At 38.5% G+C, this 27,708-nt stretch overlaps 1 protein-coding gene across 1 annotated transcript in view; it reads right to left on the bottom strand.

The window, feature by feature from the left end:
* Positions 1 to 19,527, bottom strand: part of LOC100630443 (stimulated by retinoic acid gene 6 protein-like) — a 30,791-nt gene extending 11,264 nt beyond the window's left edge. Inside the window, exons 1-3 of the mRNA XM_023629545.2 lie at positions 19,456 to 19,527; positions 17,941 to 18,053; positions 9,083 to 9,236 (exon numbers count right to left, since the gene is read on the bottom strand). Coding sequence (XP_023485313.2) covers positions 9,083 to 9,236; positions 17,941 to 17,982 — 196 coding nt within the window. The 5' untranslated portion in view covers positions 17,983 to 18,053; positions 19,456 to 19,527. The remainder of the gene's footprint in view (positions 1 to 9,082; positions 9,237 to 17,940; positions 18,054 to 19,455) is intronic.
* Between the last annotated feature and the right edge of the window lie 8,181 nt (positions 19,528 to 27,708).

The following is a 27,708-nucleotide window of genomic DNA, read 5'->3' as shown; positions in this document are numbered from 1 at the left end:
TACAGCCGAGAATTCTCTACCCAGCGAAAATATCCTTCAAATACGATGGAGAAATAAAAACTTTCCCAGATAAACAAAAATTAAGGGAGTTCATTGCCACAAAACCTCCTCTTCAGGAAATCCTCAGGAAAACCCTCATTCCTGAAAAATCCAAAAAAGGAAAGGGGCTACAAAACCAAGAGCAGAGGAGATAAGTAGAAGGACAACAACAGAGAGTAGCAGCTCTACATCAGAACAGATTAAACCATGGGACGAGAAACAAAGGAAACTGAAGAAAACCGGAAAACAAGACACAAAATGGTAGTGGTAGGCCCCCACGTCTCAATAATCACTCTAAATGTAAATGGATTGAACTCCCCAATCAAAAGACACAGAGTGGCAGGATGGATCAAAGAACAAGATCCAACAATATGCTGCCTCCAGGAAACACCCCTCAGCCCCAAAGACAAACACAGACTCAGAGTGAAGGGATGGAGAACAATACTCCAAGCTAATAATGAACAAAAGAAAGCAGGTGTCGCTATACTAATATCAGACGAGGTAGATTTCAAAACAAAACAGATAAAGAAAGATAAAGAGGGACAGTATATAATGATAAAAGGGACTCTCCACCAAGAAGACATAACACTTATAAATATATACGCACCCAACACAGGAGCACCAAAATTTGTAAAGCAACTCTTAATAGAACTAAAAGAAGACATCAACAACAATACAATAATAGTAGGGGACCTCAACACACCATTAACACCAATGGACAGAACATCCAGACAGAAAATCAACAAGGAAATAATAGAATTAAATGAAAAATTAGACCAGATGGACTTAATAGATATATATAGAACACTTCATCCAAAAACAGCAGGTTACACATTCTTCTCAAGTGCACATGGAACATTCTCAAGGATTGACCATATTTTGGGAACCAAAGCAAACATCAATAAATACAAGAGAGTTGAAATAATATCAAGCATCTTTTCTGATCATAACACTATTAAACTAGAAATCAACTACAAGAAAAAAGCAGAGAAAGGTGCAAAAATGTGGAGACTAAACAACACGCTTCTCAACAAACAATGGATCATTGAAGAAATTAAAGAAGAAATCAAATACTATCTGGAGACAAATGAAAATGAGAACACGACATACCAAATCATTTGGGATGCAGCAAAAGCAGTCCTAAGAGGGAAATTCATCGCAATACAGGCTCACCTCACTAAACAAGAAAAAGCTCACGTAAGCAACCTCAAACGACACCTAACAGAACTAGAAAAAGAAGAACAAACAAAGCCCAGAGTCAGTAGAAGGAGGGAAATAATAAAAATAAGAGCAGAAATAAACGATATTGAAACAAAAAAGACAATAGAAAGGATCAATGAAACAAAGAGTTGGTTCTTCGAAAGAATTAAAAAAATTGACAAACCCCTAGCCAGACTCACCAAGAAAAGAAGAGAGAAATCGCAAATTAATAAAATCAGGAATGACAGAGGAGAAATCACAACAGATACCAATGAAATACAAGAGATCATAAGAGAATACTATGAAAAACTATATGCCAACAAATTGAACAACCTGGAAGAAATGGACAAATTCCTAGACTCCTACAATCTCCCCAAACTGAATCAGGAAGAAATGGAGAATCTGAATAGACCAATCACAAGTAAGGAAATAGAAACGGTAATCAAAAACCTCCCCAAAAACAAGAGTCCAGGACCACACGGCTTCTCTGGAGAATTCTACCAAACATTCAAAGAAGACTTAATACCTATTCTCCTCAAACTGTTCCAGAAAATTGAGAAAGATGGAGAACTCCCTAACACATTCTATGAAGCCAACATCACTCTGATCCCCAAACCTGACAAGGACAACACAAAGAAGGAGAACTACAGGCCGATATCACTGATGAACATAGATGCAAAAATCCTCAACAAAATTTTGGCAAACCGATTACAGCAATACATCAAAAAGATTATACACCATGATCAAGTGGGATTTATACCAGGGACACAGGGATGGTTCAACATCCGCAAGTCAATCAACGTGATACACTACATCAACAAAATGAAAAACAAAAACCACATGATCATCTCAATAGGTGCAGAGAAAGCATTCGACAAGATCCAACACCCATTTATGATAAAAACCCTCGATAAAATGGGTATAGAAGGAAAGTACCTCAACATAATAAAGGCCATATACGACAAACCCACAGCCAACATCATACTCAATGGACAAAAACTGAAAGCCATCCCTCTGAGGACAGGAGCAAGACAAGGGTGCACACTTTCACCACTCCTATTCAACATAGTACTGGAGGTGTTGGCCAGAGCAATTCGGCAGGAAAAAGAAATAAAAGGAATCCAAATAGGTAACGAAGAAGTAAAACTCTCGCTGTTTGCAGACGACATGATCTTATATATAGAAAACCCCAAAGAATCCATAGAAAAACTATTAGAAATAATCAACAACTACAGCAAAGTAGCAGGGTATAAAATTAGCGTGCATAAATCAGTAGCATTTCTATACACTAACAATGAACTAACAGAAAAAGAACTCAAGAACTCAATCCCTTTCACAATCGCAACGAAAAGAATAAAATACCTTGGGATAAACTTAACCAAGGAAGTGAAGGATCTATACAATGAAAACTACAAGACTTTCTTGAAAGAAATTGACGCTGACATAAAGAGATGGAAAGAAATTCCATGCACATGGATTGGAAGAATAAACATAGTTAAAATGTCCATACTACCTAAAGCAATCTACAGATTCAATGCTATCCCAATCAGAATCCCAAGAACATTCTTCACAGAAATTGAACAAACAATCCTAAAATTCATATGGGGCAACAAAGACCGCAAATTGCTAAAGCAATCCTGAGCAAGAAAAACAAAGCCGGTGGAATCACAATCCCCGATTTCAAAACATACTACAAAGCTACAGTGATCAAAACAGCATGGTACTGGTACAAAAACAGGTCCACAGATCAATGGAACAGAATTGAAAGCCCAGAGATAAAACCACACATCTATGGACAGCTAATCTTCGACAAAGGAGCAGAGGGCCTACAATGGAGAAAAGAAAGTCTCTTCAACAAATGGTGCTGGGAAAACTGGACAGCCACATGCAAAAGATTGAAAATTGACCATTCTTTTTCACCACACACCAAAATAAACTCAAAATGGATCAAAGACCTAAAGATTAGGCCTGAGACAATAAGTCTTTTGGAAGAGAATATAGGCAGTACACTCTTTCTCATCAGTTTCAAAAGAATCTTTTCGGACACTGTAACTCCTCAGTTGAGGGAAACAACAGAAAGAATAAACAAATGGGACTTCATCAGACTAAAGAGCTTCTTCAAGGCAAGGGAAAACAGGATTGAAACAAAAAAACAGCTCACTAATTGGGAAAAAATATTTACAAGCCACTTATCCGACAAAGGGTTAATCTCCATAATATACAAAGAACTCACACTGCTTAACAACAAAAAAACAAACAACCCGATCAAAAAATGGGCAGAGGACATGAACAGACATTTCTCAAAAGAAGATATGAATATGGCCAATAGACACATGAAAAGATGTTCATCATCGCTAATCATCAGGGAAATGCAAATCAAAACTACACTAAGATATCACCTTACCCCCGTTAGATTGGCAAAAACACCCAAAACCAAGAACGACAAATGTTGGAGAGGTTGTGGAGAAAGAGGAACCCTCATACACTGTTGGTGGGAATGCAAACTGGTACAGCCACTATGGAAAACAGTATGGAGATTTCTCAAAAAGTTAAAAATAGAAATACCCTATGACCCAGCCATCCCATTACTGGGTATCTATCCTAAGAACCTGATAACAGATATCTCAAGAGTCCGTTGCACCCCTATGTTCATCGCAGCATTATTTACAATAGCCAAGACGTGGAACCAGCCTACATGCCCAGAAACTGATGACTGGATAAAGAAGATGTGGTATATATACACAATGGAATACTACTCAGCCATAAAAAAAGACAAAATTGGCCCATTCACAACAACGTGGATGGACCTCGAGGGCATTATGTTAAGCGAAATAAGTCAGTCAGAGAAAGACGATCTCTATATGACTCCACTCATAGGTGGAAATTAGTATATTGAGAAGGAGATCAGATCGGTGGTTACCAGGGAAAAGGGGGGGTGGGGGGAGGGTACGAAGGGGGAAGTGGTGTACCCACAACATGACTAACAAAAATGTACAACTGAAATCTCACAAGCTTGTAATCTATCATAACATTAATAAAAAAAATATATAAATAAAAAAAAAAAGAAAGGTCTGGGCAAAATACATTATGCTCCCTTTAACACGTTCCTTGTGTAAATAAAGTTTTGCTTATATTTCTGTTTCATTTTAGCCACACAAACCATTGATATACTTTATTTCCTATACAATCCTCTCCTTCGGTATGAATATTTTCAATCTACAGTGAGTAATGGGAAGAGAAAATTATGGAGTATACACATCACAGGTCGCTTCCATCCTTGTCAAAGCATTAGTAGTTGAACTTGTAACTGCCACTTTTCGGGTGGTGGTAACCCACCCCCAGTTAACCATCAGCCACGTGCAAGGATAACTGGAGTCGAGAGGGTTGGACTATTCACCTCTCTTCCAGCAAGTTTTTAATACTTCATATCTAATTTGCTTTCAGGCGGATTCTGTGTATTTCTGAGAGAGTGATGGAGAAACAAGGAAGGACGATGATTTGTGGTTGTAAAAGCTTCCATACAAGCTGGTTCTCAATAGGTGCAAAGAAGGCTTTGAAAAAACCCAACACCTCTTTATAATTAAAAGCACTCTATAAACTAGAAATGGAAGGCAACTTCCTCAACCTGATAAAAAATGTCTGCAAAACACCCACAGCTAACATCATTCTCAAACGTGAAAGATTGACTGTTTTCCCCCTAAGTTCAGGAATAAGAAAATCAATATCTGCTCTCGTCAATTCTATCCAGCACTGGACTGGAGGGTCTAGCCAAGGCATCTAGGCAAGAAAATGCATCCTGACCGCCAAGGAAGAAATACAACTCTCTCTATATACCAATGACATATCCTCAAATACAGAAAATCTTAGGGAATGAATGAAAAAAATTGAAATTAATTAATTAATGAGTTCAGCAAGTTTGCAGAACACAAGACCAATATATAAAAATCACTTGTATTTCTGCACACTAGCAATGAACGATCTGAAAATGAAGTAAGAAAACATTGCATTTGCAATAGTATCAAAAAGAATAAAATACTTCAGAATAAATTTAGCAAAAGAAGTATACAACGTATACACTGAAAACTACAAAGATTGCTGAAATTAAAGAAGACCTAAATTAATGGAAAGACATCCCACTTTCATGTGCTGGATGTTCTTTGTTAACATGGCAATACTCCCTAAATTGATCTACAGATTCAACCCAATCCCTATAAAATTCCAATGCCATTTTGCATAAATTAACAAGCTAATCCTAAAATTCATATAGAAATGAATGGTCCTAGAGTAGGCAATACAATCTTGAAAAGGAAGAACAAAATTGCAGGATTCACATTTCTTGATTTTGGTCGTACCACAAAGCTATAGTAAGGAAGGCAGTGTGGTACTGCCATAAGGACAGACAAATAGGTCAATGGAATCAATTGAGAATCCAGAAGTACGACCTCAATGTCGATGTATTTTCAACAAGGATGACAGGACAATTCAATGGGGAAAGAATATGCTTTTCAACAAATGGTACTGAGACAACTGATATTCACATGAAAAACACTGAAGTTAGACCCTTACCTCACACCGTATACAAAAATTAACTCAAAATGGATCGTAGGCTTAAATGTAAGAGTTAAAATTATAAAAGTCTCAGAAGAAAATGGGAGAGTAAATCTTTGTGACCTTGGGCTAGGCAATAGTTTCTTAGATATGCACAAGTGATCAAAGAAAAAAAAGAGATGTTGGACTTCACCAAAATTAAAAACATTTGTGTTTCAATGGACACCATCAAAAAAGTGAAGAAGCAGCTCACAGAATGGGAGAAAATATTTGCAAATTATATCTCTCAAAAGAATTTGTGGATTGAATATATAAAGAACTCTTACAGCTCAATAATAAATCAACAAATAACCCAATTTTAAGTGGGCAAAGAATTTCATAGACATTACTCAAGGAAGATGTACAAATGGCCAATAAGTACATGAGAAGATGCTCAACATCATTAGCCATCAGGGAAATGCAAATCAAAACCACAATGAGATGCCAGGTCACACTTACTAGATGGCTATAATGTTTAAAAAGGCAGATGCAGACAAGTGTTGGTGAAAATATGGAGAAATTGGACCCCTCATACATTGCTGGTGGAAATACACAGTGATGCAGCTGCTTTTGAAAACAGTCTGGCAATTCCCTGAAAGGTTAAACATAGTTACTTTATGATCCAGAATTCCACTCCTAGGCATATACCCAAGATATATGAAAACATGAAAAACTTGTAGATGAATTTTCACAGCAGTATTGCTCATAAAAGCCAAAAAGTTGAAAGAACCCAAATATCCATCAACTGATGAGTGGATAAATACAATGTGGTATATTCATACAACAGAATAAAATTCAGCAATAAAAAAGAATGAACGTCGGACATATGCTATGACATAGATGAACCTTGCAAACATTTTGCTATGTGAAAGAAACCAAGCAGAAAAGACCACATATTGTATGATTCCATTTATATAAAATGTGGAGAATAGGCAAATCCGTAGAGCCAGAAATTAATGGTTATCTGGGCTGCGACAGTTCAGGAGAAAAGGGGAATAATTGCAAATGGTCATGATTTCTTTTTAGGGTGATGAAAATGTTCTAAATTTTATGGTGGTGATAGCTGCTCAGCCTTGAGAAAATACTAAAACCCATTGAACTGTACACTTTAAATGGGTGAATCGTATGGTATGTGAATTATGTTTTCATAAAAGTGTTTTAAAAAGAAGGAAAAAGGGGGCTGGCCCCATGGCCAAGTGGCTAAAGTTCCACGCACTCTGCTTCAGCAGCCCGGGTTCACAGGTTCAGATCCCGGGTGTGGACCTACTCCACTCATCAACCATGCTGTGGAGGCATCCCACATACAAAATGGAGGAAGATGGGCACAGATGTTGGCTCAGGGCTAATCTTCTTCAAGCCAAAAAAAAGAGGAGGATTGGCAATGGATCTTAGCTCAGGGCAAATATTCTTCACACACAAAAAAAGAAGCTGATTTCCATTCCTTCCGAGTTTCAGATGTGTCTTTGTCCCAGCATCACCAGGATAATTGCTTTATCCAAAACCTCAACCAACACAAAGGATGCCGGTAGATAGCCATGATCTCCTGCCTGTGAATGCAGGGGAGACACCCTTAGAAGGGAAGGATGGGAGGAGTCTGGCCACAGAAGAGTGAGTGAGGACTTGCTCCAGCAAGAAGCAAGAACATGATTGCACACCTTTAATTTAATGCCTTCATCTTCCCCAAGGGGAAGCATCTTCAGCATAAAAGTCTTTCTTGGCAACAGGGTAGCTTTTTAAAGCTGGAAGAGATCGACATAGGGTGAAAATTTTATGTTTTGATCCTCAAAGGGCTTAAACATGTGAGAAATATATCAAAGAGGGAATAAAACATGAGTGAATATGGTGATATATTTGCTACAATTCAAGACCGAGAAATCCAGACCAAGAAACTGAGGTTTGTGTTAAACTTGCCCAGAACAGGGATGGAAATGTGAATTTTAAAAGTATGACTTGGAATAGTGGTACTGAAATCGTAGAATGTGCTAGCTGAGTATTACACTCAAGGACTCATCAGGCTGAACATAAATCTACATTAAAGATGAATAAAAATGCTTAAGGGCAACAAAGTATGGTAACACAGGAGAAGCAGTACCTGCCTGTGTTCATGTAAAAGGTATTCCATGTCACATATATGTAAGAGAATTTTCCTCACATCATTCATAGAAGATCTATTCCCCTCTGGTTTTGATGTTCTACTAGCTTATGAATCTTAAGTAAAAATACCATTTGCATCACTCGTTTCATGGCTTAAGGAACATTTGGTAATTCACAGCCATCAAATATTAGACCTCAAAGGCTTTTGGAAACCATCTAGCACCCCTATCCAAACCCCGTTTTACATATGAGGAAACTGAGGCCAAGAGAGGAGACCTGACTTGTCCAATGACACAGAGTGAGTTTATCCTGACATCTTGTCCGGGGTCCTTTTTCATCAGGGAATAGTGAAGAACTCTCCCTCCTCCATGGGCAAGGGACATATAATTAGAATATGTCATTTTCAAAGAAAGGTGAAGTGGCTGCTATGGATGGGATGTTTGTGTCCCCCTGATTGTCATATGTTGAAACCCTAATCCCCAACGTGGTGGTGCTTGGAGATGGGGCCTTCGGGAGGTAATTAGGTCATGAGGATGGAGCCCTCATGAGGGGATTAGTGCCTTATAGGAAGAGACACGAGAGAGCTTGCTTCCTCTCCTTGTTCTCCAGCATGTGAGGATACGAAGAGAAGATGGTCAAAGCAGGAAGCAGGCCCTCTCCACACACCAGATCTGCCGGCACCTGGATCCTGAACTCTGAGAAATACATGTTTATTCTTTACACCACCCAGCCTATGGTAATTTGCATAGCAGCCTGAACTTAAAATTTGAAAGACATAAATAAACTTTTCATATAATCTTAAAGAAAAGTCAAGAATTGATGTTTTATTTTTTTCCAAAGTGAAAGATATATGATGATTTTAGTTGTTCCCACTGGCATTGAAACAAAATAAGCTATTTAGGTGAGAAAATTCTCAGGGCTTATTCAATTCAGCCCCAAATGGGTTTTAACAACATGGCCTGTGTCCTGACCCCACTGACCTTCTGGTCAACGCAGGCAGGCATTTGTCAGTCGTAACACATTTTTCTCCCAGACCAGTCACCTCATGCAGGTAATATCAATACTAGCAGCAATAATCATACAGGTGTGCACCTGCCAGCAGTTACAAGTCCCTCTGTTTCCCACACAGGTGGCAGGAACAAAGGTGGCGGGATGGTTTTACCTTTGGTGACGTTCATCAGCTCTTTCACCTGCAGGATGACTGGGGTCAGGGTCCCCGTCTGGTTCACGGAGGCGATGTAACTCTCCAACTCTCCCTCAAACAGGTCTAGCTCATCTCTCACATACACGAACACGCAGAACTCAATGGCAGTGAACTGGGGACACAGAGTGAATGTTTCAAGGTCTCACCTGAGTCCAGCTCAGTACGTGAATAACATGGGTCTCTCTGGTTTTAAGGCCAAAGCTCACTGAAGTTCAAAAGTCATCTGAAAGAGACTTCAGATTGGCTATACCGAGATGAACGGGATTGTGACTTCTTTGGAGACAGGAGTTACCCCACGCTCTGTTCTTCACCCTCTAGCATACAAGGTTAGGCCCCACAAGGGCCCAAGGACTTTTCAAACATTAATGAAATCAGAGTGAAATGAATGGCTCACTTTGAATAAGGGGTGACCTTGGGGACAGTTCCAGCCATCTCTCTCACGGCTCCCCTTCTTGCATCTTGGTGGTAACCAAGTTGGAGAAGGTACTGCTTCCTGTACACATATCATGCTTGCTCACTCCCACCATCCTGTCACCATGCCATCATGCCTCCTATCATCATGCCACTGCTTCTAGAGTTCCTGCTGCCATTTTACTTCACCAACTGAATCTTGTTTGTCTCTGAGTGTGGAGCTCAAATGCTATCATCTTCAGGCAGCTTCTCAATCTGGAATAATCACTAAACTTCCAGAGCACTTTCACCTTTCCTTTTTCTCTCTTTAGGTGGCAGGTACTTTATACCATATCGTAGCTCCTTCTCTTAGACCATGGGCTTCTCCCAGGCCAGGACTCTCTTCCAGGTCTTGGCATAGTGCTTGCCACAGAGTAGAGAACCAATAAAAATTCAAGAAACACAATAACTCCAAGTGAGTTATTTATTGTTGCAAAGAACTCTGGTTGTCCATTAAAATCCATTCTCCCTTCCTTGGGCACAAAGCTGGACCACATTTCCCAGCCTCCCTTGAGTTAGATGTGGCCACCTGACTGGTTCTTGCCAATGGACGAGGAGTGAGTGGGAGGAATGTGTGCTGCTTCCACATGGCCTTTGAAAACCTCCCACATGCATTTCTCCACGCACTTTCCCCTTCTGCTGACTGGTTGCAGATGGTGAGGGTTCTCGGGCATGATGAAGGCCCATGATGGAAGAATCTGGGTTATGGAATAACACGGAGAACTGCTGCTTCCCAAACCTGAACACCACTCAACATTGCTATGTGGGAACAAATATGTATAGTGTTAAGTCATTGAAATTTGGGCATTTATGTGGAACTCCAGCATAACCTAACTAATACAGTCACTTATAACTTAATCACAGGATTAATTTATATAGGCATCATCTTCCTAGTACATTTAAAATGAGCAGAAGATAATTTGGCCTTGCTTTTTTTTTTTTTTTGGTGAGGAAGATTGGCCCTGAGGTAGCATCTGTTGCCAGTCTTTCTCTTTTTGCTTGACAAAGTTTGGTGCTAAGCTATCATCTGTGCCAATCTTCCTCTATTTTGCATGTGGGATGTTGCCACAGCATGGCTTGATGAGCTGTGTGTAGGTCTGGGCTCAAGATCTGAACCTGCGAACCCTGGGCTGCCAAAGTGGAACGTGGGAACCCAACCACTACACCACCAGGCCAACCCCCGGCCTTTCTATTTTTATCTCTCCCTTTTGACTCAGACATTTTAGCTCAGATAACTTTGACCACATGAAATGTTTTGATTCTGTGCTTAATACAATATTGAAGTCAGAATTATGCCGACATTTAAAATTTCTTTTTGAGAAAGCTCACTCAAATAAGGGTAAAATGAAATAAGACATTTTAATTTTTGATCAATTTTTTGAAATATAGAACAGTAAACCAATTCTAGTTTATCCACGTTTATTTTCAATTCAATGAAATTATTAGTATCAATAACTTTATGTTTAAATGACATGATTTTTGTTCACGGCATAATTTGGTGACTATAGATTCTGCTATTGTAAGTTTCCATTAGGTATCATTATTTCTACCAAGTCAACATTCTTGGGTTGAATTTTGCATATCAAAATGTTTTCAAATATATTTCTCTCCCATCGAATTTTAGTCAGTGATAAATTTTACCATGTGCAGATTTAACCATTATCAGTTTGATTTTGTGTGGATTACTTTTTTAAATTTAAGATTATTAAAGATTATTATTAAAGATTTTATTTTTTTAGAGCAGTTTTAGATTCACAGTAAAACTGAGAGGAAGGTACAGAGACATTCCGTAGTCCTAACTGCCCCCACACTTGTATAGCATCCTGCATTATCAACATCCCCCACTAGAGAGGTACATATGTTACAATTAATGCAGCTATATTGAAACATCAGTATCATCCAACGTCCATAGTTCACCATCATAGTTCAGTCTTGGTCTTGTACATTCTATGGATTTGGACAAATGTCTAAGGATGTGTATTCACCATAATAGTATCATACAAAGTATTTCCACTGCCCTAAAAATCCTCTGTGCTCCGCCTCTTCATCCCTCCCTCCCCCGAAACCCTGGCAACCACTGATCTTTTACTGCTTCCCTAATTTGCCTTTTTCAAAATGTCATACAGTTGGAATCATATCATATGGAGCCTTTTCAGATTGGCATCTTTCACTTATTAATACGAGTTTAAGTTTCCTCCATGTCTTTTCATGGCTTGATAGTTCATTTCTTTTTAGTGCTGAATTGTATTCATGTTGTCGGGACGGTACCACAGATGATTTATCCATTCACCTGCTGAAGGACTCTTGGATGCTTCCACATTTTTGCAATTACTTGTAAAGCTGCTATAAACATCCATGTGCAGGTTTTTGTGTGGACATAAATTTTCAGTCTCGTTTTAGCTTGCATTTCCCTGATGACATATGCTGTGGAGCATCTTTTCACATGCTTATTTTCCATCTGTACATCTTCTCTGTGAAGTGTCTATTAAGGTCTTTGGTCCTTTTTCAATCAGGATGTTTTTGTCATTGTTGAATTTTAAGAGTTCTTTGTACATTTTGGGTAACAGTCTTTATCAGATGTGTCTTCTGCAAACATTTTCTCCCAATGTGTGGCTTGTCTTTTCATTCCCTTGGCAGTGTCTTTCATAGGCAGAAATTTTTTATTTTAATGAAGTCCAGCTTACCAATTCTTTCTTTCATGGATTGTGTCTCTGGTGTCGTATCTAAAAAGTCATCACCAAACTCAAGGTCATCTACATTTTCTCTTATGTTATCTTCTAGGAGTTTTATAGTTTTTCATTTGACATTTAGGTCTATGATCCATTTTCAGTTAATTTTTATAAAGGGTGCAATATTCATTTTTTTTTTTTTGCATGTGGACGTACAGTTGTCCCAGCACCATTTGTTAAAAAGAAAATCTTTGCTCCACTGTATTGTCTTTGCTCCCTTGTCAAAGATAAGTTGACTATATGTATAGTGGTCTAATTCTTGGCTCTATTCTGTTCCATTGATTCATTTGTCTATTTTTTTGTCAACACCACACTGTCTTGATTAGTGTGGCTTTATAGTAAATCTCAAAATCAAGTAGTGTCGGTCCTTCAACTTTCTCCTTCCCCTTTAATATTGTGTTGGCTATTATGAGTCTTTTGCCTCTCTATACAACCTTTAGAACCAGTTTGTCAATATCCACAAAATAACTTCCTGGGATTTCAATTGGAACTGCATTGAATCCCAATACAGATCAATCCCTATATATATATATATATATATATATATATATATATATATATATATAAAGTTAGTAAGAACTGATATCTTGACAATATTGAGTCTTCCTATCCATGAATATGGACTATCTCTCCATAATTTATTTAGTTCTTCCTTGATTTCTTTCAACATAGTTTTGTAGTTTTCCTCATATAGATCTCATACATATTTTGTTAGATTTACACCTAAGTATTTCTTTTGGTGGGGTACTAACGTAAATAGTATTGTGTTTTTAATTTCAAATTCCACTTGTTCATTGCTGATATACAGAAAACCTATTGACTTTTGTATGCTAACCTCGTACCCTAAAAACTTGCTATATTAGTTCCAGGAGATTATATTTTTGTTGATTCTTTTGGATTTTCTACACACACAATCACGTCATCTGTGAACAAGGATATTTTTACTTCTTCCTTCACAATCAGTATACCTTTTATTTCCTTTTTTTTTTGTCCTATTGCATTTGTTAGGCTTTCCAGTAAATGCTGAAAAAGAGTGGTTAGAGAAAACATCCTTGCCTTCTTCCTGATCTCAGTGGGAAAGCTTCTAATTTCTTACTATAAAGTACGACATTAGCTGTAGATTTTTATCAGATTGAGAAAGTTCCCCTCTATTCCTGGGTTACTGAAAATTTTTATCATAAATTGGTGTTGGATTTTGTTAAATGTTTTTTTCTGTTTCGATTGACATAATCATGTGATTTTTCTTCCTTAGACGGTTGATGTAACTGATTACATTAACTGATTTTTAAAATATGGGGCCAGCTATGCATATGTGGGATAAATCCCACTTGGTTGTCATGCATTGTTGGATTTAATTTGCTAATATTTTGTTTAAGTTTTTGCATCTATGCTCATGAGAGATATTGGGCTGTAATTTCCTTTTCTTGTAATGTCTTTGTCTGGTTTTGGTATTAGGATGATGCTGGCCTCATAGAATGAGTTAGGAAGTATTTTCTCTGCATTTATCTTCTGAAAGAGATTGTAGAGAATTAGTACAATTTCTTCCATAAATGTTTCATAGAACTCACCAGTGAACCCATCTGGGCCTGGTGCTTCCTGTTTTAAAGGTCATTACTTACTAATTTCTTTAATAGATATAGGCCTATTCAGATTGTCTAGTTCTTCTTATGTGAGTTGTGGCAGATTGTGTCTTTCAAGGAATTGGTCCATTTCATCTAGGTCCTCATATTTGTGGGCATAAAGCTGTTAATATTATTCCCTTATTATTCTTTTAATGCTCATGGAATCTCTGGTGATGGTCCCTCTTTCTTTTCTGACATGAGTACTTTGTGTCCTCTCTCCTTTTTTCTCAGTTATTCTGGTTAGAAGCCTATTGATTTTATTGACTGTTTTAAAGAATCAGCCTTTGAGCTCAATGATTTTCTTTACTGATTTCCTGTTTTCGATTCCATAGGTGTCTGCTCTAATTTTGATTATATCTATTCTTATGCTTACTTTGTATTTAAACTGCTCTTCTTTTTGAGTTTCCTACAGTGGAAGCTTATATGATTGATTTCACATCTTTCTTCATTTCTAATAGACACATTCAATGGTATAAATTTCCCTCTAACCACTGATGTTGCTGCGTCCCAGAAATTTTGATAAGTTGTGCTTTCATTTTCACTTATTTTTAATTTCTCTTGATATTTTCCCTTTGACTCATATGTTACTTTAAAGCATGTTGTTTAATTTTCACTAGTTTTGGATTTTCCAATTATCTTTCTGTTAATGATTTCTGGTTTAATTCCATTGTGGTCTGAGAGGAGACAATGGATGATTTCTATTCTTTTAAACTTGTTAAGGGGTGTTTTATGGTCTAGGATGTGGTCTATCTTGGTGAATTTTCCTTGTAATCTTGAGAAGAATGTGTATTCTGCTGTTGTTGATAAAGTAGTCTATGGATGTCCAAAATATCCAATTGATTGATGGTATCAATTACAGTTCAGATTTTCCTACCTCAGCACTAGTTTCCATGGGGTTTCTGCTCCATTCTATTGTGACTCTCTATATCCACCTGTGTCTCCAGTTTTAGGTGAAATGGTTTGTCCCATGACCTCATTTCTCTTACAGATCTAAGAAGAGTTGTTGATTTTTCAGCTCAGAGTTTTTTTGTTTTTTTTTTTATTAATGTTATGATAGATTACAACCTTGTGAGATTTCAGTTGTACATTTTTGTTAGTCATGTTGTGGGTACACCACTTCCCCCTTTGTGCCCTCCCCCCACCCCCCCTTTTCCCTGGTAACCACCGATCTGATCTCCTTCTCAATATACTAACTTCCACCTATGAGTGGAGTCATATAGAGTTCGTCTTTCTCTGACTGGCTTATTTCGCTTAACATAATACCCTCGAGGTCCATCCACGTTGCTGTGAATGGGCCAATTTTGTCTTTTTTTATGGCTGAGTAGTATTCCATTGTGTATATATACCACATCTTCTTTATCCAATCATGAGTTTCTGGGCATGTAGGTTGGTTCCACATCTTGGCTATTGTAAATAATGCTGCGATGAACATAGGGGTGCAATGGACTCTTGAGATTTCTGATTTCAGGTTCTTAGGATAGATACCCAGTAATGGGATGGCTGGGTCATAGGGTATTTCTATTTTTAACTTTTTGAGAAATCTCCATACTGTTTTCCATAGTGGCTGTACCAGTTTGCATTCCCACCAACAGTGTATGAGGGTTCCTTTTTCTCCACAACCTCTCCAACATTTGTTGCTCTTGGTTTTGGATGTTTTTGCCAATCTAACGGGGGTAAGGTGATATCTTAGTGTAGTTTTGATTTGCATTTCCCTGATGATTAGTGATGATGAACATCTTTTCATGTGTCTATTGGCCATATTCATATCTTCTTTTGAGAAATGTCTGTTCATGTCCTCTGCCCATTTTTTGATCGGGTTGTTTGTTTTTTTGTTGTTAAGCAGTGTGAGTTCTTTGTATATTATGGAGATTAACCCTTTGTCAGATAAGTGGCTTGTAAATATTTTTTCCCAATTAGTGAGCTGTTTTTTTGTTTCAATCCTGTTTTCCCTTGCCTTGAAGAAGCTCTTTAGTCTGATGAAGTCCCATTTGTTTATTCTTTCTGTTGTTTCCCTCAACTGAGGAGTTATAGTGTCCGAAAAGATTCTTTTGGAACTGATGTCAAAGAGTGTACTGCCTATATTCTCTTCCAAAAGACTTATTGTCTCAGGCCTAATCTTTAGGTCTTTGATCCATTTTGAGTTTATTTTGGTGTGTGGTGAAAAAGAATGGTCAATTTTCAATCTTTTGCATGTGGCTGTCCAGTTTTCCCAGCACCATTTGTTTGAAGAGACTTTCTTTTCTCCATTGTAGGCCCTCTGCTCCTTTGTCGAAGATTAGCTGTCCATAGATGTGTGGTTTTATCTCTGGGCTTTCAATTCTGTTCCATTGATCTGTGGACCTGTTTTTGTACCAGTACCATGCTGTTTTGATCACTGTAGCTTTGTAGTATGTTTTGAAATCGGGGATTGTGATTCCACCGGCTTTGTTTTTCTTGCTCAGGATTGCTTTAGCAATTTGCGGTCTTTGTTGCCCCATATGAATTTTAGGATTGTTTGTTCAATTTCTGTGAAGAATGTTCTTGGGATTCTGATTGGGATAGCATTGAATCTGTAGATTGCTTTAGGTAGTATGGACATTTTAACTATGTTTATTCTTCCAATCCATGTGCATGGAATTTCTTTCCATCTCTTTATGTCAGCGTCAATTTCTTTCAAGAAAGTCTTGTAGTTTTCATTGTATAGATCCTTCACTTCCTTGGTTAAGTTTATCCCAAGGTATTTTATTCTTTTCGTTGCGATTGTGAAAGGGATTGAGTTCTTGAGTTCTTTTTCTGTTAGTTCATTGTTAGTGTATAGAAATGCTACTGATTTATGCACGCTAATTTTATACCCTGCTACTTTGCTGTAGTTGTTGATTATTTCTAATAGTTTTTCTATGGATTCTTTGGGGTTTTCTATATATAAGATCATGTCGTCTGCAAACAGCGAGAGTTTTACTTCTTCGTTACCTATTTGGATTCCTTTTATTTCTTTTTCCTGCCGAATTGCTCTGGCCAACACCTCCAGTACTATGTTGAATAGGAGTGGTGAAAGTGTGCACCCTTGTCTTGCTCCTGTCCTCAGAGGGATGGCTTTCAGTTTTTGTCCATTGAGTATGATGTTGGCTGTGGGTTTGTCGTATATGGCCTTTATTATGTTGAGGTACTTTCCTTCTATACCCATTTTATTGAGGGTTTTTATCATAAATGGGTGTTGGATCTTGTCGAATGCTTTCTCTGCATCTATTGAGATGATCATGTGGTTTTTGTTTTTCATTTTGTTGATGTAGTGTATCACGTTGATTGACTTGCGGATGTTGAACCATCCCTGTGTCCCTGGTATAAATCCCACTAGATCATGGTGTATAATCTTTTTGATGTATTGCTGTATTCGGTTTGCCAAAATTTTGTTGAGGATTTTTGCATCTATGTTCATCAGTGATATCGGCCTGTAGTTCTCCTTCTTTGTGTTGTCCTTGTCAGGTTTGGGGATCAGAGTGATGTTGGCTTCATAGAATGTGTTAGGGAGTTCTCCATCTTTCTCAATTTTCTGGAACAGTTTGAGAAGAATAGGTATTAAGTCTTATTTGAATGTTTGGTAGAATTCTCCAGAGAAGCCGTCTGATCCTGGACTCTTATTTTTGGGGAGGTTTTTGATTACCGTTTCTATTTCCTTACTTGTGATTGGCCTATTCAGATTCTCCATTTCTTCCTGATTCAGTTTGGGGAGATTGTAGGCGTCTAGGAATTTGTCCATCAGCTCAGAGTTTTACCTGTTGTTAGGATGGAGTGGTGTCTTGAAAGCTCTTTATGTGTGTAATTGGCAACTGGAAGTCTCCATAAATAATTCAATTATATGTATTAGTTACATTTGCCACATGGGTTAAAGTGTCCTTGAAGTCAAAATAGTGGGGTCAAAGAATTGTACTTCCTTGATTTACACGGATGCAATTTTGACCCAGCTTTTTAAGGACAATGCCTGCCCTAGCCCCACCCCATTTGTAAAACAGAAAAGGATTTACTCAGATCTACTTACAAGGTACAGGCAGATAAAAGCCAACACAGTGGTTCCAATCATTTGGATTGGGAAATGAAAGCAGGGGTCCCACTCATATATCCTGGTTTGGAACCAAGACTTTTTTTTTCTCTCTGTGAATTAATAAACGCCAAGAAAAAACAGGTTGTGGATGGTAAACAAACACCTGATTTTTCTGAAAATAACCTCTTCTCCTCCTCTTCATCTTACAGTTTAGTGAAGAGAAAGAACACTGGGAGATTCCACAGTTTTCCTTCTCCCCTTATTCTTCAGGACAGAGACTCAGTTTTATTCAGTACAGCAATTCACCAAACTAAAAGGCTGTAGTTCCTGACCTCTCTTACAGCTAAGAGTGACCAAGACTAAGAAGTACAGGCCAATTAGCTGTGACCAGAGGTGTGGTGTGAGACTTCGGGGAGGGTGCTTAGATGGAAGTGACACAGCTGCAAGGGACACCATTGCCGGTCCTTTTCTCCTGCCTGTCCTCTGAAATGCAGACATGGTGGCTGGTCCAGGCTGGAGCCCCAGCAACTATCCATCTGTGACCATGGACTGCCTCCATAAATGGAGACCAATAAGATACTGGAGCAGAAAGACAGATGATTGGTAAACTGCCATGGGGAGCAGTCCAGGGTCAGTACACACTGCCCACCTCCGGAGTTCTTTTACATGAGAAAGAAATAAATCTCTCTTTTGTTTGTGCCACTATTATTTTGCATTTTCTTCTATACGCAGCCAAATGTAGTTCTAACCAAAGCAGTAGCTTTGGCACTGTGTGACCTTGGATTAGACACGTCCCTTCTCTGGGGCACATCCCCTTGCACATAGTGCCAGTGGCAGGGGTGGGGTGACCTGTATGATCACTGGAGACCAGGTGCCTTTGCCTGGCCATGAGCTATGTCCTCTTTTACTGGTAATGACATATGGGTTTTTCTCTGGGAATCTACTTCTCCCCACCAGCAGTCCTGTGGTTCAGTGAGGCTGAACCACTTCCTGGTTCCAGTGGTGAACATGTGACCCACGCTTAACAATCAGTTTTCTCCAATCACCCAGCCACAGGAATTGGTTCTGGGATGGCATGTGGTCCAATTTGATCCAGTGAAACACACTCATGGGACTTTTGTTTGAATTCTTAGAAAGGAAAATTTCTCTTTCTTGTCAGCTTAAACCAGGAGGGTATAAGTTGAGATTCTGGGGTCCACCACGGGAAGGAAGCCCCCTCTAACTATGAGGCTAGCACAGATAAAAGCAGAGCCGGGAAGAGGTGAGGCCAAGAGATCTAGTTCTGATGATGGCAATTAAGCCCCTGGATCCACCTGTGTCCGAAACTGACTACGTCTACACTTTCAGGTTCTGTAAGGCCCTAAATTTCCTTTTCCTCTTTCATCCAGTTTGAGCTGAGTTTCTCTTATGAGCAAACAAGTGCCCTTCCCGTCATCCAGGGTCTCTCCCGCCGTCAGGGCCCATCAGTATTGCCGCACACACTGAGGGGCGAATGGACCATCCGTGGCTTACTGCCTGGGGGACTTTCTCAGGAGCTTCTTGACATGCTTTGCCTGGTGAACTTCCAGGAAAGGCTTTTCTTCCTCGAAGAAATGAGAGAGGTTTATGCTTTGGCTCACAAATTCTTGTTAGGGTTTTGGTCTCTTTGAGGGGCTTTTACCACAGAGGGCGGGAAATTGGGTAACACTGAGCCATTCCCAGACATCTGTCATTTCTTCAAGAGAGGGGCAGGGCCCAGCCTCCTGTTTAGCAAGCACTTGCTTTCATGAAACGCCAGGGGTCTGGCCTTCCATGACTCTTCTGCTTACTGACCGCACCAGCCATTGTTCTGTGAAGTCTTTTTCCCTTTGAGATTTGGTGATTTCCCATCATAGTTCAAAACATTCTTTCAGGAATTAAACACCCCAAATCCCACTGTTTTTACTTCCTATGAATAGGAGTTTCTTTTGCTCATTTCTTATTTTGCTGTAATTAAAGAAATAAACGTCATTGGTATGTTTTGAAACGTTTTATCCAAGGGTGATAAGCTTTCCACAACCGTCATCTATTTTGCTACATATATTGAATATGTAAATTGTATGAGATGAAATCTTATATATTGCAGATATGTAAGAAGGAAGTTTACTGCAGTAAATGCCTACATTAAGGAAAAAGAGAAGATCTCAAATAAACAACCTTACTTTATACCTCAAAGAATTAGAAAAAGAACAGTGAGTTCAGCGAGAGTGTCAACAACCAAGCTGTCTGGGTTCCCATTCTGGCTCTGCTACAGATGAGCTGCGTGACCTTGGGCAACGCAACCCACCTCTCTGGGTCCAAAGTTTCCAATGCAGAATGGAAGACGTAATAATAGTGCCTACCTCACAGGGCTGTGAGTCTGTCTTGTTTACTGTTGCCCCTAGCACCCAGGTGAGTGGCTGGCTCAGGGAAGCATTTTATAAATACTGGGCCCAATGGGCATTCTTAGATTCCAGTATCCTTGGTCTACAGGCTTACCATCACGGGCTCTTTGCCTTTCCAAACAGCTTCTGTACAATTTCCATTTCCCTCACAAGTTGCCTAGGAACACTATGAACAGTTCATCGTCATTAATATGACTTTATATTCTCTTTAGCTTTCCTAACTCTCAGTCCACATTTTGTGGTTGGGGAGATCCAAAAGATCTCTAGTTTAATTTAAACATCACGATGATCTTGCTTCATAAATAACAAAGAAACATTGTTTAATCAATCATTTTCTAACTGCAACAAAGAAAGGTTAAATTTTAGACAATAACGGTATATATGTAACGCTGAATTTGAAGCTACATTCCACAGAGCATGAGGATAATGCCTTAACAGCAAGATTGAAGAACATTTTGTGGAAAATTAAAATTTTTCCAGGTTTTAAGATATAATCAATTTTCCCCTTTATTAATGAGAAAAAATAGTTTAGCAATACACGGAAGTTCAAAAACTGATCCACCTACAATAATCATCCTAGCCTCAGTTTATAAACATAAATAAAATGTTTGGTGCCCACAGATTAATGATTTGTTTTTATTTCCCCAATCCAAATCATTTATCTTTCTTTCTTTATTTCTTTTTCTTTTTTTTGGTGAAGAAGACTGGCCCTGAGCTAACATCTGTTGCCAATCTTCTTATTTTTTCCTCCCCAAAGCCCTTGTACATAGTTGTATATCCTAGTTGTAAGTCCTTCCAGCTCTTCTATGTGAGATGCTGCCACAGCATGGCTTGATGAGCAGTGTGTAGGTCCCTGCCCAGGATCCAAACTGGTGAACACTGGGCTGCCAAAGTGGAGCATGCGAACTTAACCACTCGGCCACGGGGCCAGCCCCCAAATCATTTATCTTTCATAAGTGAATATTTATAAAGTTTTGGATAGCTCTCTTACTCACTTCTATTTTGTATTTAAATCTCAGAATGCCTGAGTTAACACCCTAAGACAATAAAGAAATTTGAGCGTCTACTATAACTGACAGTTCTGGTATTTTAAAAACTATGAAATTCATTCCAAACTTTTTCTAAATCTCAATGGGATACAGATCAGAGTATATTAAAACATATGTGTATATTTTAATCAAATAGTATTTTCACTGGGATTCAACGATTTTTCTTTGATTTTAAGCTGGCTGGTAGAGACACACAGGCTGATGTGGGGATGCTGGCCCCTCAGGATGCCAGGAAGCCAAAGGGTGAGCTTCCTTGAGGATGGCTGGATGCTGACTCTGCTTCACCTGCCACGGGGAATGAGACCTGGCCTTGCCAAGGCTTAGTTTGGCTCAGAGAACAGAAGGGTCCAGGATGTTCATATATGTTTCCTATTAAAGGCATGGCTAATTTATTTAAGTTCTTCCCAAATAATGATATACAAGGGTAGGAAGAAGGAAAAGACGAGTTTCTCAGAACTGGCCAGACCTTCCCTTAAAGAGAGAGTGTCAGCTGTTGACCTTGCATAGTCCTGGCAAGTGTACCTGCTCTGTGGGGCCACTGGAGTCACCTAAGCTTCTGTACCTTTTGTTAAACAAATAAAGGAAGTCATCTAGGCTGCCAGCAGTTAGGAGAGGTTGTGTAGGAGAGGTGGTGCGTAAGTGTGTGCATCTCAGCTGCCAGGGGAATGGCAACCCTCCTGAAACAAGTCCTCTTGGTTGTGCGGAAAAGCTTATTCTAATTTAAAAGGATCTATGACCCCTAAAGGGCACACAACTTTACCGAGAAGTCATGTTTCCGAAACTGCATAGGTAAAAGTAATTGATATAAACAAAAATCACACTGTTCAATTAGTTCCATAAGAAATACCAAAGATATGTTCTTTTTAAAGATTTTATTTTTCATTTTTCTCCCAAAGCCCCTGGTACATAGTTGTGTATTTTCAGTTGTAGGTCCTTCTAGTTGTGGCATGTGGGACACCACCTCAGCATGGCTTGATGAGCGGCGCCATGTCTGTGCCTGGGATTTGAACTGGCGAAACCCTGGGCCACTGAAGCAGAGTATGCGAACTTAAACACTCGGCCACAGGGCCAGCCTCCGGAGATATGTTCTTATGGAAAAAATGATTTCAACTCATTAAGAATCACACTTAGGGGCCGGCCCCATGGCATAGTTGTTAAGTTCCTGCACACTTTGGTGGCCCAGGGTTCGCAGGTTTGAATCCCAGCACGGACCTAGCACCACTTGTCAAGCCACTGTGAGGTGGTGTCCCACATTAAATAGAGGAAGATTGGCACAGATGTTAGCTCAGCAACAATCTTCCTCAAGCCAAAAAAGAGGAGGACTGGCAATGGATGTTAGTTCAGGGCTAATCATCCTTACAAAAAAAGAAAAAGAAAAGAAAAAAGAATCACACTTAAAGCAGCAAATCAAGGGCCGGCCCAGTATCCTAGTGGTTAAGTTTGTGCGCTTCACTTTGTTTGTAGGTTCGGATCCCGAGCGTGGACCTCTGCACCACTCATTATGCCATGCTGTGGTGGGCATCCCACATACAAAATAGAGGAAGATGGCCACGGATGTTAGCTCAGCAACAATCTTCTCTAAACAAAAAGAGGAGGATTAGCAACAGATGTTAGCTCAGGGCTAATCTCCCTCACCAAAAAAGTAGAGCAAATCATTTAAAATCACATTTAAATTTCATGCAACATAAGCACTAATTCTGAAAACACTGTGTCCCTCAGTGGGTCTGTGAGCCAGGATTTACACTTTGGTTGGAGGAGACAAGATGATGAGTGGGTACCTTTCTAATCTTCAGATTCTTTGACTTTATTATGTCTCCTATTATTTTCTTAACAGCTATTTTGGATTTTATAACCTGAGGAATCATTTATATTCATATTTGAATGCTTACTGGTCATTGCACACAGTTTAGGTTCCTAGCTTTTTTGTGTGCGGAAGATTGGCCCTGAGCTAACATTTCTTGTCAATTTTCCTCTTTTTGCTTAAGGAAGACTGTTGCTGAGCTAACATCTGTGCTAATCTTCCTCTATTTTATGTGGGATGCTTCCACAGCATGGCTTGATGAGTGGTGCTAGGTCTGCATCTGGGATCCAAACCTGTGAACCCGGGTTGCCGAAGTGGAGCGTGCAAACTTAACCACTATGCCACTGGGCCAGCCCCAGGGTCCCAGTTTTTAAATGGCATAAAATCTGAAACTATTTTATGAGTTGAAGTCCCATATTTATGTACTTTAAATTATACCCTCTAATGAGTGAGAGGGTGACAGGGGGCACAAGTATCTCTGCAAGTGACACATGGAAGTAAAACAGAAGAGGTTTGGTGTGAGGGAAGCCTCAAGCCAGGGGATAACGACATCCTGGGAGGTATTATTTTCTCTTTAGTCACTTCAATTCATAACTTAAAGAAATCAAGAAAGAGAGGTTGAGGGATATACTCCAAGTAGGAGAAGATGACAGCAATGTCAAAAGCCATCAGCAGACATTTTTCTTAGGGTTCTGAGGCCCCAGAAGCCAAAATGTATCATGAAGATAATCAGCTATCCCACTGCTGGGTATTTATCCAAAGAACTTGAAAACACAAATGCACAAAGATACATGCACCCCTATGTTCATGCAGCATTATAGTCTTGGAAGCAACCTAGGTGCCCATCAAGGGACAAATGAATCAAGAAGACATGGTATATATACATGATGGAATACTACTCAGCCATAAGAAATGATGAAATCCGGCCCTTTGTGACAACATGGATGGAACTTGAGGGTATTATACTAAGTGAAACAAGTCAGAAGGAGAAAGTCAAATACCATATGATCTCACTCATAAGTAGAAGATAAAAACAATGACAAACAAACACATAGCAACAGAAATTGGATTGGTGGTTACCAGAGGGGAAGGGGGGGAGAGCAAAAGGGGTGATTAGGCTCATATGAGAGGGGATGGACTATAATTAGTTTTTGGATGGTGAACATGATGAAATCTACACAGAATTCAAAATATATTACGCTGTACATCTGAAAGCTATACAATATTTAACCCAATGTTACTGCAATTAAAAAAAATTTTAAAAATTAAAAAATAAATAAAATAAGTAGTATTTTTAAGAAAAAAAATACCGCTTATTTCCTTAGTACAAGTTCTTGAGAGATGCATCTGAAAAGTGGTGGAAGGGATGCCTTTGGGCTAATCCTAAGGTATCTAAAAAAAGTAAATTAAAATTCAAATAGCAAAGTCTATACCAAGTTTTAAACACTGTACTTTTCATTTAAAGTCTCTGTGGCACTGAACAGCAAAACAAGTCATTAAAAGATTTCAAAATGAGCAAAAATTAAAATGATACCTGGTCAGCTTTCATGTTTAATATTCACCCAGAAAAAAGTGCAGTAAAAGCTAAATTTAAACTAGGACTTTAAAGAACTTGGAAGTCAGATTTCCAATTAATCACTTTTAAGGGACTAGCAACACAAAACAAAGAAAATCATGCAAAGAATAAAGAGTTGAACATAGGGAAATTTTGGAATATAACTGAAAAATGAAGGACTTGCATCACTAGATATTGAAATGCGTTATAAAGTTACAACATTTAAAATAGTTGGACAGATAAGTAAAACGGTAGAGAGCTTAGAAACACTCAATTTACACTATACCTTAGGAGATGATAAAAGTGGCATTTCACAGATCAATGGAACAGAGCTGAAAGCCCAGAAATAAAACCACACATTTATGGACAGCTAATTTTCAACAAAGGAGACAAGAAGATACAATGGAGAAAGGAAAGTCTCTTCAATAAACTAAACGGTGCTGGGAAAACTCGACAGCCACATGCAAAAGAATGAAAGTAGACCATTGTCTCACCACACACAAAAATTAACTCAAAGTGGATTAAAGATTTGAATGTAAGACCTAAACCATTAACTCCTAGAAGAAAACACAGGTGGTACACCCTTTGACATCGGTCATAGCAGCATCCTTTCAAACACCATGTCTCCTAAGGCAAGGGAAACAAAAGAAAAAACTAATAAATGGGACTACATCAAACTAAAAAGCTTCTGCAAGGCAAAGGAAACCAGGAACAAAACGACAAGATGACCCAGCAGCTGGGAGAAAATATTTGAAAATCATATGTCTGACAAGGGGTTACTCTACAAAATATATAAAGAACTCATACAACTCAACAATAAAAAAACAAACACCTCAATAAAAAAATGGGCAGAGGATATCAACAGACATTTTTCCAAAGAAGATATACAGATGGCCAACAGGCACATGAAAAGATGTTCAACATCACTAATCATTAGAGAAATGCAAGTCAAAAGTACAATGAGATACAACCTCATACCCGTTAGAATGGCTATAATCACCAAGACAAAAAAAAACAAATGCTGGAAAGGATGTGGAGAAAAGGGAACCCTCATACACTGCTGGTGGGAATGCAAGCTGATGCAGCCACTATGGAAAACAGTATGAAGATTTCTCAAAAAATTAAAAATAGAAATACCATATGACCCAGCTATCCCACTAGTGGGTATTTATCCAAAGAACTTAAAATCAAGAATTCAGGGACTTATGCACCCCTATGTTCAATGTAGCATTATTCACAATAACCAAGATGTGGAAGCAACCCAAGTGCCCATCAACTGATGAATGGATAAATAAGATTAGGTATATATATATATATATACACACAAACACAATGGAACAGTACTTAGCAATAAAAAAGATCAAATCATCCCATTTGCAACACCATGGATGGACCTTGAGGATATTATGTTAAGTGAAATAAGCCAGACAGAGAAGGACAAACACCGCATGATTTCACTCATATGTCGAGAATAACCTAACACATGGACAACATGAACAGTTTAACGGTTACCAGAGGGGAAGAGGATTGGGGCGTGGGGATAAGGGATAAAGGGGCAAATTTATATGGTGACTGACAAATAGTAATGTACAACTGAAATTCCACAATGTTATAAACTATTATGACCTCAATAAAATTAAAAAAAAAAAACTGAAACAGGAAGGCCCCCCCATGGCATAGTGGTTAAGTTTGGTGTGCTCTGCTTTGGTGGCCTGGGTTCGTGGGTTTGGATCCTGGGTGTGGACCTAAAACACCGATTAGTCATGCTGTGGTGGTGACCCACATAAAAAGTGGAAGAAGACTGGCACAGATGTTAGCTCAGGACTAATTTTCCTCTAGTAAAAAAAGAGGAAGATTGGCAACAGATGTCAGCTCAGGGCTAATCTTCCTCAGCAAAGAAAAAAGAGATGACCTCCTCGCTAAAAAAGCAAAATATAATTCTAAATAAACGAAAATACAATATATAAACATTTGCTGGATGCAGTTAAAGCAATATTTAGAGAGAAATTACAACATTATATATTTATGTTGAAAAAGAAAGATCCAAATCAGTAATCTAATCTACCACCTTTAGAAAAAAGAGAGAAAATTATTCCAAAACTAAGTAGAAGGAAATAATAATGATGAGAACAAAATCAATATTGAAATGATGAAATAGATCAGTTAGATCAAAAAATAAGTAGAGAAAAAAATCAGGAAAGCAAAACTCATTGTTCAAAATCATCAATAAAATTGATAAACTTTCAGCTAGATTAATCAAGGGAAAAAAAGAGAATACACAACTTATTAACAATGGGATTGAAGAAGGGGCCACCAATACAGTTCCTACAGACATTAAAAGAAGTTATTATGCCAATAAATTTGGTAAATTAGATGAAATGGATAAATTCATTGAAAGACACAAATTCCAAAGCTTGCTCAAGAATAGATAATCTCAATATCCCTATATCTATCAGAGAAATTGAATTTGTAGTTAAAAACCACACCAGAAAAACCAGAGGGCTTTACCGGCAAATTTTACCAAACACTTAAAGAAAAATTAACCACTTCTACATAAACTCTTCCAGAAAACATAGGGGAAGGGAACACTTTTGAAGTCATTTTACGAGACTAGCATGCTGCTGATACCAAAACCAGACAAAAACACTACAAGAAAAGAACAGCACAGACCAATATCCCTCATAAACATAAATGCAAATATTCCTAGCAAAATATTAGCAAATCAAATCCAACAATAACACAGATAAGACAGATAACACATCACAATCAACTATGGTTTACTCTAAGAATACAAGGTTGGTTCAACATTCATGAGTCAGTCAACATAACTGACTCTATCAGCAAACTAAATGAGAAAAACCACATGATATCAACAGGTGAAGAAAAGACATTTGACAAAGTTCAAAATCATTTATGATAAAAATTCTCAGAAAGTAAGAATAGAAGGGAACCTCCTTA

The sequence above is a fragment of the Equus caballus genome, chromosome 25 (genome assembly GCF_041296265.1).
Source record: "Equus caballus isolate H_3958 breed thoroughbred chromosome 25, TB-T2T, whole genome shotgun sequence".
NCBI classification, from domain to species: Eukaryota; Metazoa; Chordata; class Mammalia; order Perissodactyla; family Equidae; genus Equus; species Equus caballus.
The sequence above is the reverse complement of the archived record's forward strand: the minus strand, read 5'-3'. Positions and strand labels throughout refer to the sequence as shown.